General features: G+C 45.8%; 1 protein-coding gene across 1 annotated transcript in view; it reads right to left on the bottom strand.

The window, feature by feature from the left end:
• Positions 1-1,453: 1,453 nt before the first annotated feature.
• Positions 1,454-12,050, bottom strand: part of aff3 (AF4/FMR2 family, member 3) — an 18,698-nt gene continuing 8,101 nt past the window's right edge. Inside the window, exons 7-19 of the mRNA XM_080786124.1 lie at positions 11,829-11,863; positions 11,375-11,564; positions 7,511-9,589; positions 7,228-7,352; positions 6,447-6,603; positions 6,159-6,283; positions 5,080-5,143; positions 4,774-4,910; positions 3,912-3,983; positions 3,681-3,774; positions 3,508-3,560; positions 3,191-3,396; positions 1,454-3,084 (exon numbers count right to left, since the gene is read on the bottom strand). Coding sequence (XP_080642250.1) covers positions 2,963-3,084; positions 3,191-3,396; positions 3,508-3,560; positions 3,681-3,774; positions 3,912-3,983; positions 4,774-4,910; positions 5,080-5,143; positions 6,159-6,283; positions 6,447-6,603; positions 7,228-7,352; positions 7,511-9,589; positions 11,375-11,564; positions 11,829-11,863 — 3,459 coding nt within the window. The 3' untranslated portion in view covers positions 1,454-2,962. The remainder of the gene's footprint in view (positions 3,085-3,190; positions 3,397-3,507; positions 3,561-3,680; positions 3,775-3,911; positions 3,984-4,773; positions 4,911-5,079; positions 5,144-6,158; positions 6,284-6,446; positions 6,604-7,227; positions 7,353-7,510; positions 9,590-11,374; positions 11,565-11,828; positions 11,864-12,050) is intronic.

Raw genomic sequence — 12,050 nt, 5'->3', positions numbered from 1 at the left:
TCTCTCTCTCCCCTTTGTGTAACTGTCTGGCATCATGATGGCACAGTTGTCCTCGGAAACCCTGGCTGGCTCGTGCACAGACTAAGTCACTGATGATCAGACCCGGCCGTGACGCAGACGGTACGTGGGGCTTGCTTGTGTTGCAGAATTAGCCTACTGAAAAAGAGCATCCGAATATGGTGTCCCAATTTCACACGGCAGACGGTGTGACATGAGGTAACTTACACAACACAGACCGACCACAGTCACACAGTGCTTTTCCAGAGTAGCTACCCTTCCACCGTATTATTTATTTATTATCAGAAGCAGGTGGGCCGTGTCAGCTCCTCACATGTTCCTATTGTGCTGAGCTCAGGAGATGGCCATTATGGCCATGAGGCCAGTTAATTAATATTCTGTGAAGTTTAATCAATGCACTAAATAACCTGTAATACAAAATCGACCAGAGCAGTAACCTAGTATTTCCTGAACAGTAGCTTATTTGTTGACATATTGCTTGTTAGAATAAACGTAACTAGGTCATAGATAGTCCTGCAAACTTTGTGGTCTGGAGAATAATTTTTAAAAAAACTATAGATAGTTGAACTACTTTACAAATGGGATATTATTGATCTATGGCTTGTCATGCCCCTCAGAGCCCCTTATTGGCTGCTCTCTTTAACTGTTGCTATGGTACCAGACATAGGATGCTGAGGTTTCGCATGCTGACTTTCTATTGGTGGAGAAGGAAGTAGTCTTCTACAGTGATGGAGAATCAGAAAGAGTCAGGTCTCTGAAGAATGACTAATGAAATGAATCTCTCTCTCTCTCTCTCTGCTTTGTCTCCCTGTACTGGGTTTTTTTCCAAAAAGACAAAGAGAATTAGTAATCAAATAATCCATCCAAGATATATTCAAATAATAAAACATCACATAAAGGGCAGGCAGCATTAAAGGACTGAACCTGTCCACCAGATGCCAAGGAGTCTTCGGGGGACATCACAAAGCCACTGATTCAATGAGACAGTCTCTGTCACTTGAGGTAAAATATCAAAATCAAAATGCCGACCCAAATATGGCATAATTAAAGGTAAAGCCACTACACACTACTATGCTTTTGGTTTGGCAGTTGGATTTTTGCCCCTGGAAAATAGCTTCCTCTGTGGTCTCAATAGCACATTTGTTGTGCTATTGTTGTGCTATACGGTTTAATTATTTATTTATAGCCCAAACATTTTTTACTGCCTTTTTAAATTCCCAATTTAGTCGTATGCCAATGAATGACTCCCCGCACGTATTTCTGTGTTGTCAATGCTGTTGTATGATCCTATACTGACTAACGTCACGTGCCATTGAGGAGTCCCTCCTGAAATACTCCCTGCTGACAGGTGCCGCCCCAGCCTGTAGGAATATGTGCAACGACCGATATCACCCACAAACACGACCCCCCCACGACAAAGTCAGATGCACCACAATGGATTTAAACCCACAACCTCCTCCGTGGGCAGGGACTTTACCACTGCACCACGCCGAGCGTTGAACGTTGAGCTATGTTAATCCAAATTATACTCTGTGTAGTCTGTAGTTTGCTGGTGTCACTTGCAGAAAATAACTGACTGTCACACTTGAAAATCAGTTCTTGTCAGCAAGCGAGCAAGTATTAAGCTTAACTCTGAAATGGTAGAGCCTTCTGCGGGGTCCTCTCACCTCATCAATTTTCTCACTTATTCAATATGATTAAATTGAAGGTTCTATTCATACTACGAATTACTGTACATTCATTCTGCAATGGGAGAGCATAAAAACGTGCTGACGTCACTCCAGACTTGAATAAAAGTAGTAAAGACTGAAGTCTTTGATGCTCTGATGAAGGCACTAACATGTTAGTCTTACTCCTAACTCCTCCTGGCTAATATAAAGCAGAGCTTTCTGCATCTTTTAGTCTGGAGTCACCATGTTTCTTTTACTGGGGCACATTCTGTCATGGTAGAGCACCCAACCCAAATGTAGAGGAACATTGACTGTAGATTAATGTTATGACAGTATGAAAGCAAGTTGTACTAGTACTAAATAATCTAAAGAATTCTCACAGAGGATTGGAAGTAATTTTTTACCAGAGGAGTACTACTTCAGCTCCATTTCACATAGATACAATCTATTACACAATTCAACACTTAAACAGCAACAAAAATATTTTTTGCATAGAAAAAAATCTTCAATGTTGGATTCTATTCTAGACTAATCAACCAATTAGGTTGCTTAGGATCCCCCCCCCCCCCCTTTTTTTCATAAAAACTGAAAATACATAAATTATTGCACAATAAAAAGTCACAAAAGGTGAAAATATCACAGTTTTAAAAAGTCCAAATGTCATTAAAAAAATCAATCACGAAGGCAAAAGATCTGGATTTGTTTGCTACTTTGGATGAAGTGGTATTTCATTTCACAAGATCCAAGATCCCCAAATCCACTGTCCACTTTGTTTTACATTACTCCAATGAGTCTGTCAGAGCGCTTTTCTTCGGGTCTAAAATAAATGAATGTGAGCGTCCCATGTTTGAGTCACAATGGAAAGTTTGGCAAAAGTCAAAGTCATTAAAATCCGCAGTTCACACATTTGGTCGGGTTCATTCCACTATAACGATTGTTGACATGGTTCGGTAATGCTCGAAGGAGTTCGGAGATGTCACCGTTGTTGTTTTTGTATGGGACATTTTCAGACAGGCTGGGGGAAAAAGAGAGGCCACAGTTTGTAGTATTTTCACACAATAAGTCCCTGGGTGTGGTGGTGACCCTAGAATCCAAATGATGATGGGCACCATAACAGTCCACCACCCTCCAGTACTTGGCAGCGCAGTGTGTCCTGGAGAAACCCAGTCAAGCTGCAAAAGTGATGAGACTCCAGGCCTTCGTCACATATCAGTATCAGTTTAAGGCCTTGGTGTGGCAGACAGTAGACAGGCTGGGTTGCATCCTCTGATTCGCTAGTTGAGTTTGGCACTGATACGTATCCACTGGAGAGCCTGTCTGGTGTACTGGACAGCATGAGAAATACTACTATGGAGGGTCAGTGGCCCCGAAAGAGTATTTAAGTAGTTGAAGAATTCTGGAATGAATAGTAAAGATAAAGAAAAAAGTGATTAAATAACATAAAAATGCCCCCAAACTATTTAGAAACATGCACATTGATTTGTTCCTTTGGGCTTCCTCACCTTTATTCTCTTTGGCAAGGTTGTCTGCCACCTCCCAGTACTCGTAACTGTACAGGACACTGTTGGTGATGTTTAGGTGGTTTGCTGCCATCTGGTGGATACGTTGGGGAATGCTGATGAGGGAGGGGGCAGCGCTGCCCCCATGTGACCCTAGGCCCAGGTGTTTGGGGTTGGGAGAGAGTGACGAGGGTGGTCCACCTGTACCTCTGGGAGCAAAGACAAATGCACAACTGAAAGATAATAAGAGACACACATTGAAGGGATATCTATTTGAATCAAATAGGGGGGAGGAGGGGGAGAATGAGCTGTCGGCTTACTTTCCAGAGTCATTCCAGAAAGGGGATGATGTCATAGGCACTTTGGGAGAACTCTGTAAAGACAAGAATCAAGAATCAAGAATCATATAGCCATCTAAATCCACCCAGCCCTTTCAATCAATTCAAGCATGTTATGTGAAGCAACAATACAGTATATTTGGAAAAAAAAATACCTTAAAATAGTCCAGAAGAGCTTTGGAGTATTTGAGCGCGTGGTCCTTCTTCAGCCGAAACATCTGCCAGTAGAGGAGCGCGAGACACCTGAAACTGTTGTAAACATACAGTTAGGCAATCAACTGATCAAGCAAACATTAGAGGGAGAACAATAATTCATCGCAAATGTGACGGTGCCTCCTCGGCCAGATGATGGATGAGGTGTAAACAGAGACGGGCGACGTACGCACCACAGAACAGCCAGCTGCTTGTCTTCCTGCCTCGCCCCCGGGCCAGCGTGGCTCTTCAGCCTCATAGCGTACCTGAAACCACAAAATGCCAGCCTCACTTTGCGTCCATCGTTATGTACACAACAGTATGTGCCTGTGAAATGTCTGGTCTACATATCGTCGCTGTCAACTGGAAATCTTATTGTCCATACAGACGATGAAGTCCAAGTTTATTTAGTAGAGTTTCGAGCAAGCCGACAGCATATTCCCCTAACAACAGCTTTGCATGTCCTTTCAGTCAGCTCGTCTCCTCCAAAAGATCTCCCTTTCAATCACTGTATATCTTAATTTCTAAGCAGGAATTCACACAGAGGTGGTGTCATGCCCCCTGGCCAGGGCAAACCAGTGCTTTGTCTATACAGGTGGGGTGTGGGCCCCTGAAATGGGTGACACTTAAGTTCCGAGACTGACCACCCACAATAGTGCGTGTAAGGCAAATGTCACATTGAGATATGCATAGAATCATGAACTAAATTGGTAGATCAATATTTGACAGTCCATAACAATGTCCAAAACCTTGTTTTCACAAAATGTTAAAAATGATGTGTTTCAATGGTTCTAAAGCTCACAAGCTCTTTCGATTTTTAGGATAACCTTTTCATAGTTTTTGACAATTTCTTTTAACAAAAATGCAAGAATAGTGAAAAAAGCCAATCTAAGCTCACACAACGTACTTTGACTTTGACCTCTAAATTGATAATAAACGTGATACTTGTATATCAGCTATTTTCGCTGCCTTTGCGAGACACATACTGTACAAAACAAAATAGGACATGAATTCATGCCATCCTTTTTTGCACAGTATTTGACACTGTTGTCTCACCTGATGAGCTCCACTGTCTCGGAGTACATCGTGTAAGGAGACTTGGCTTCCAGCGGCCCCTCTTCCATGGCTTTCCCACACTCCATGAAGGACAGAGCAGCATCAACATAGTTCACCGCCTTCCCCAACTTGTCCACCTGGCAAAAGGCACATCCAGGACGGTGGTGGTGGTGAGTTAAAGGATATTTATTTCACTAATACTGTTAATAGTTTTTTAGTAAAAATGTAAACAACACTCAGGAATCGACTGTGTACTGTGTACCACCAGTTTGGTGTATTTTGTTGGGTACGTCAGAGAGAGCTCACCATGGCATCGGCACGGTGTTTCATCCGCTTGGCCTCGTGCATGTAGTACTCAGCGTGGTGTGGACTAGAGAGGACGGACAGAGAGGTTCACAGAGACCGTGATTCACACTTTTTAAACACAGCATCATCCCCCAAAGGCTGTTAAACTTTAACATGGCAGTGTTAAAACGGGTCATTCACGATGGAGTCAATGTTGGCTAAAATTGTGCGGTTAAAAAGTCAATGGATGGTTGAATTTAATTTGTGAATCTTTCAAATCAATGTCCATACTTTGAAATGCAATAAAAAAGTAAAATATCACACCCGTGTTAGGTGAGGGGCACTCTTATGTTATTTGCTCAGACACTATGACGTAAAATTATCCATTCATTGTCAATGGGAATTTAATGTTTGTGTAAGACAAAAATAGACTCTAAGCCGATTTGCTCATACACTGACGTAAAATTCTCCATTCATTTTAATGTTTGTGTAGGACGAAAGTCTACCGATTTGCTCAGACACTATGACGTTAAATTCTCCATTCATTTTCAATGGGAATTTAATGTTTGTGTAAGATGAAAATCTACACCAATAGCTGGATATAGGAGGGGCTAGCCCCCCCTCAAAAATACATGTCATAGAATATAAGCATGCAATAACCGTTTTTCAATAAATTGTTGAGAAAACTTTAGCGAACCTTTGAGGATTTTTTTAAATAATATGTTTTAATAAAAGTGTTCATGGACATAAGCAGTAGGTGGCACTAATTCTCCAGTCACATTAACCGAGATATAATAATCTGTTCTGCTGCAAACTCTACTCTACTGCCTTGCAGTGTTTGCTGCTAACTCCCAGGAACCACTGTGAGAGACTCCATGCTCCGGCTTTGCTGTAAATGTATTATTTGATTGGAGTAAACAGAGTTGTCGCCACTCTCTCTCTCTCTCTCTCTCTCTTTACGTCACGTTGACTAGTTTAAGGGCCTCTGTCTGTATCCTGTCTGTCTCAAAATAACAAGCATATGCCTGGGATTCTAGGATCATGCGCGGCCGGCCGGCCGGCCCACTGTGCGGACACAGTGGACCACAGAGATCACTTACGGGTCATGACTGGGTATGGTGGCCTTCTGCCCTCCCGATTGTCTCATAGGGGGGTGCCAAGAACCGGACACCAGCTGCTGCAGCTGCCCTGCTACTACTCCTGTGCACTCCACCTCCATCTTGGGCTGCATTGGAAGAGCAAACATTAGTCGACCAGTACTACAGTACATACAGTATATAAGAAGTATATTATGGTATATTAAAATAGAATATATATATTACACACACACACACACACACACACACACACACACGCATTATTTTTCTTATTGTTTTCTTTTGTTTTACCTCTGCAGCAGAATCTCCATCTCTGTCTCTTTGGCCATGTGAGTAATGCTGTTCAGAGCTCTGCACTTTGGAGGAGGACTTGGGGGGCTCAGGGCTGTCAGACAGTGGTGACAGGGGAGACAATGGTCTCTTACTGTCTAGATATTCCTCCAAGTACCTGTTGAGACCACACACACACACACACACACACACGCACACACACACACACACACACACACACACACACACACACACACACACACACACACACACACCACATCTTGTCAAGAAACTTTTAACTAACAATGTCACGTGTGTGTACTGTTCTGTCTCAGCTACTATGGGCAGTCTGTCTATCTGGAGAAGGCGTTGTTTCATTTATCCCTAGGTGGCTTAAAAAACCCAAAACAAACATCCTGTCTAGTAGTGTCAAGTAATAGTATGTCAACAATATGCTATATATATATATATATATATATATATATATATATATATATATATATATATATATATATATTTCCCCCCCCCCCTTCTTTTCCCTCTGTGTGTTAAGCATGTGCAGCAGCTATATCTGATTGGACCATATAATGTATAACCTAATTCTGATCAGTGTTTGGGTCTATTGTATTACGCCTCTTGTGCAGATCCAAATAAAATAATTCAAATGTGTGTGTGAGTGTGTGTGTGTGTGTGTGTGTGTGTGTGTGTGTGTGTGCGTGCGCACGCACGCGTGTGTAATCAATATGCTAACCTCTGACAGCCTGTGTATGTATGTGTTTGCTCATGTGACCAGGATCTTTACCCATTGTGTATCGTTTCAGTTGAGAGGTTCCGTTGAGGTTTGTGAAAGGAAGACTCCGTCTGACATTGGTCACTTCCGTAAGAGCTGTTCCTCTTTATTTCTCTGTGTGACACGCCGTTCTCAGACTGTCAAGGCCACACACACACACACACACACACACGCACGCACAAACACATTCATATATTAGCACATGGAAAAATGCATACACAAATCATATACACAAAAGCTGTCGTGCAATGAAACACTTCATTAAGAAAGAGAATATCATGTATATATGCTCAACCTTGCGTTTCCGGCGACTGTCTCTGTTCTCGGGGGCGAGGTGCCTCATGGCCTCTCTTTGCTTAGCCTTGGACGACGAAGAGCGGGACGAAGAGGCAGAATGTGGTGCACTGGCGGTGTCGGGGACCCTCTTCAGAAGGGAGAGGTCTATCTGCACCACCAGGTTTCTCAGCCCTCGCTGCTGGGAAGAGGCTGTGGCCTGCTCGCTGCGCCCGAAAGGGACCAGGGTGTAGAGTTTGCGCGCCCCGGCGCTCTGCTGTCCTTCGCCCGGAACCTCCGAAGAAGAAGAACCCCTGGGGATGACCACGTTGTGCCCGTGTGTGTCTCTGGGCCTCCCGGGGCCCAGGTGGTGGCCTCTCCTCGGGGTCTGCCTTTTGTGCGACGTGGAATCCGCTGGCACCTTGTTGGTGACGTCGGCGCAACACTCCGACTCCGAGTCGGACGCCGACGAGGAAGAGGACGAAGACGAAGCTGGGATCAGATGAGTCGGGGGGTGTGATGCCGGAGGCGAGGGGCCCGGTGCAGGGTGCAACGCTCTCTCCTCCTCCTCACTCCTCTTTTTCGTCGGCCCCTGGTGCTGACCTGGATCTCCTCGAAGGTGGTGGTGGTGGTTGCGCTCTGTGTTGGTGTGAGGTCTCTGCCGGGGCTGGACTGCCTGCGACTCGCCTCTCTGCTGCTGCTCCTTCTTCGTCCTCCTCCCCGTCTCCTCGCTCCTCCCTTGACACTCTTTCAGACCTTCCTCCTCTTGCTCCTCCTCTTCCTCTGAACTTCGGACCCAGGGACGACTCAGTAGCTGCTCCTCCGCCAGTCTCCTGTTGTCTTCCTTTCGGTAGTGCCTCTCTCTCTGCTTCTCCCTCGGCTTCTCCTTTTGTCTGTCCTCTTTTCTCTCTCTCTGCGCCCCGTCTCCCTTGGCTTGGGCGACCTCTCTGTGGTCCACTTCCCGTTCTTTGGACTGGGGCTTCTTTCGTGTGGGTTTAGTAGTGTGAGTGACGTGGACTGCAGGGGCCTGGGCTTCACAAGACTTTGTTTTAGGTTTTAGACTGGGGCTGGATCTCAAGCCCAGCCCGTCACCAGGATTGCCAGCAGTTTTGGAGGTAGATAGGGAATGTGAAACGTGACCAGCCTTTCCACTGGTTTCCCGTGCAGGGGCAGGTAAGTGCTTTGTTCTAAGTGTGAGGCTGGTTCCTGAGCTAGGCTGATATGTAGGTCTGTCGCTCGGGTTGAAACTCTGGCCAGGCCTCAGTTGCTTGGGAGTTTGCTCAAATTTCGATGGGTATTTGGCTTTGAGACTTACAGCGAGGTGTGTAGAGGTTGGTGGCACATTAGGCTTAGGCCTTGCTTTGTGGTTTTCTCTTTTCTCAGAGTTCAAAATAGGAGTGGTCTTATTTCTTACTGTAGCTTTACTTTGGTTTTGGGGTTGGTCTTGTGGAGGTTTATTCTTGGGCTTGTGTTGGGAGGGGGGCTGGATACAGGGTCTAGGTGTTGGCTTGGCCTTGGTATCAGCAGTGGGCACAGGGCCAGACCATTGGCAATTGTTTGTCCTGTTGGGACTGGTATGGTGTATAGACCTTGTTTGGCTCTCCTGGTGAGGGCCCTCAGCCTGAGGATAGTGACATGGACTAGAAGGAGGAAGGCTGGGAGTTGGGCTGATTGGAGTTTGCCGTGGAATGGGGTTGGGGCTACGACTGGCTCTTGGGCTACCATGCGGACTGGGACAAACGCTTGTAGCCGGGCTGGGGTTAGGGCTGTGTCTTGGGCTACCGGGACTTGGACAGGTGCTGGGGAACGGGCTCGGGCTAGGGCAGAAGCTGTAGCCGGGACTAGGCAACGGGCTATTCCTGAAGCCGTAGTTGTCGTTGAACTGCGGGCTGGGGATAGGACTCTGACTAGGACTGTATTCCTCCTGGTTGTTGTCCCAGGATCTGGCCGGAGACGGGGCTCTGTGGTTCTGTGGAGAGGGTAGGTTTCCTGGAATGCTCTGGGTGTGCTGCTCTCTGGGATCCTGTTCACAACTGGAAGATTTTTTTCGGACCTTCTTGAGCCATTTATCCAGCTGCCACTGAGTGGAGGGATGATCTGTCTAAAAAGAAGGGGAAAAAAAGAAATTAACAATCTTTGTAGGAATGCAGTCAAAATCAGTAGATCTGTAACAGCCCTACACATGCAAATTTCACTCACACATTGTCATTGAAAAGGGAGAGAGGGGGGGGGGAGGAAGCCATTACCAAATTAGTGGATGGTTGCAAGGAAGGAATGTGGAGGTTTAAGGTAAATTCAAGCCTCCAAGAGATGACACATACCAAAAGCTACACACTGTGACCTCTATCCGACACTTTAGCTAACCAAGCCAACTAACACGCCATAAATAGCAACATGGCCTTCGCTTTGCAAGTGATTAAACACAAAGTCAGCATATTGACTTTGTCATTCTGCGTCAATTCACTCAGAAAACGTATCTGGAAACTGTTGTATAATGGCTGATCTTGAGACATTTCAAACAAGCAAGTTTGTCTCAATACTCACTACACTACAGTCTGTTGCTCAAGTATCCACATCTGTGCTGACAGTAGCTCAACCCCCCTCCCAATTACTGCAAATGACTCATGCACTGTTTGCTTAACAACTGGCTGGGTAACCAGGAGAACAAAAAGAACATATGAGAAAGGACGTTTAAACTATAAATAAAAGACGATACTCACTCCTGGAGAGCAAACTTCTCCTTCTCTGCTCTCGCTCTCAGCTTCTTTCTCTCCTTGCTGACCAGAGCTAAATTAAACTTATACTCCTCAAGTCAAACAGTGACCCCCTCCCCTCATCCTTCGCCCTCTTTCCAGAGAAGACACTACATCTCTTGTACCCTCTGTGCTTCCCTCCCTCACTCCGTCTCTCTCCCGCCTACTTTCTCTCCCTCCTCCCTCTCTACCTGGAACTCTGGAGCTTCTGCGTCCAAAGCTCCAAACTGCCCCCCCCCCCCCAACCCCTCCCACCCAGTCCCTCCCTCCTTGGGAGACACTTGAACGCTCCCGTAGATGAAAAACACATGGTCCCCCTCCCTTACCTTCTCTATAGGGGCCTGATATAGTGCACATTCAGTAATAGGCTTGTCACACAGGGCCTTCCATTCATAAAAAAAGAGGACTAGGTTTCCCTGCAATCCCTACAAGCCACCCCCACTGTCCCTCTTTATTCCACACCTAAAAACAAAATAAGGGACTTTTATGCCCAACTGTATATTCCAGTATCTACAGTGAAGTTCTGCATGGGCCTATATTATTCAACCCGTCCAAAACACCAATCGAGGTTTATCTGACATAAATCAATTCGCAAGCAAGAGTTCAGCTCATTTCGTATAGCGTTGCATGCAGCCACTGAGCTGAAAGAGAAGGGTTATGCTAATCGCTGATGAAGTGTTAGCATGAAACTGAATCTCTGCGACTTCCAACTCCCAAGAGGGCTTTCCTCTTTAAGCCTCAGCTTGTTGACATGACACCCAGGCTCTAATTCCTGAAGCCAAAGACCCACCCTCCCCCCCCCCCCCATTCGTGCCCCCCTCCACGTGCTCCTCTCCGGCACACATACATTCCTAATAACTCTGTCCCTGCCCCCCACCTGCCCTCAACTGCCTCCGTGCTGCTCCCTGTGGAGAATGAACCCTACGGCACACAAACAGAGCTACAGGAGAGAGAGAGAGAGAGAGAGAGAAAGATAGAAACTAACACCGCAATCCTCGAGGATTCATTAAACTCTGAGAAATGTAACCAAGTGTAACTCTTTGCGGGTTACATTTTTTTTTACCTTGTCGAGTTACAAAAAGATTCTTGCTGTGTATACATAGAGGAAAAGACAAGACATGCAGACATAGTACCTCCTTGGCGCACAGGGGCTGTGTGTTGTTGGCAGGCGACCCGGGATCGGAGTGAACTTGTGGGCTCGGTGTGCGGGAGCGCTGGCTCCAGCTCTCTGAGTCACCACCGCCGGTGGAGTCCGAGCCTGACGAGTCTGAGCTGGAATGTCTCACCCGCCCGCCATGTATGTGTGTGCGCCGTGTCGAAAGACTGTCAGTACACACACACACACACACACACACACACACACACCAGAGAGGGGTCAGCTTACGTACACATGCATGTGGGCGTGTGCACACTCAGACAGACAGACAAGACAGACAGACAGATGGAAACACACACACACTTACACTTGGGATGTAAACGCATATATATATATATACACATGTACACAATAAATCCACATGCAGCATGGCAGGGAAAAAAGAAATATGCGTGTACATGACTGTGTACTAATCTTATAATGTACCATACCTGTGTCCATCCCAGGTTGTTGAGTGATGTGCAGCCTTCAGTGAGACAAAACATTAAGACCAAAGGTTAATCGTCCACCATCGTAGCCTACAGATCACTACATTATAACTAAGTGTATTATAACAGATGGACTCAAAAACAATGATTGTGTCTGTGTCTCCACACGATGGACGTAAACAAGGCTTTGTTCGTTACAAATTTGAGAAAATGTGTAGGGAAAAC

This window comes from Protomyctophum bolini (genome assembly GCF_963924005.1).
Source record: "Protomyctophum bolini genome assembly, chromosome: 16".
NCBI lineage: Eukaryota > Metazoa > Chordata > Actinopteri > Myctophiformes > Myctophidae > Protomyctophum > Protomyctophum bolini.
Note: the sequence above shows the minus strand (reverse complement) of the source record. Positions and strands in the feature narration are given on the sequence as shown.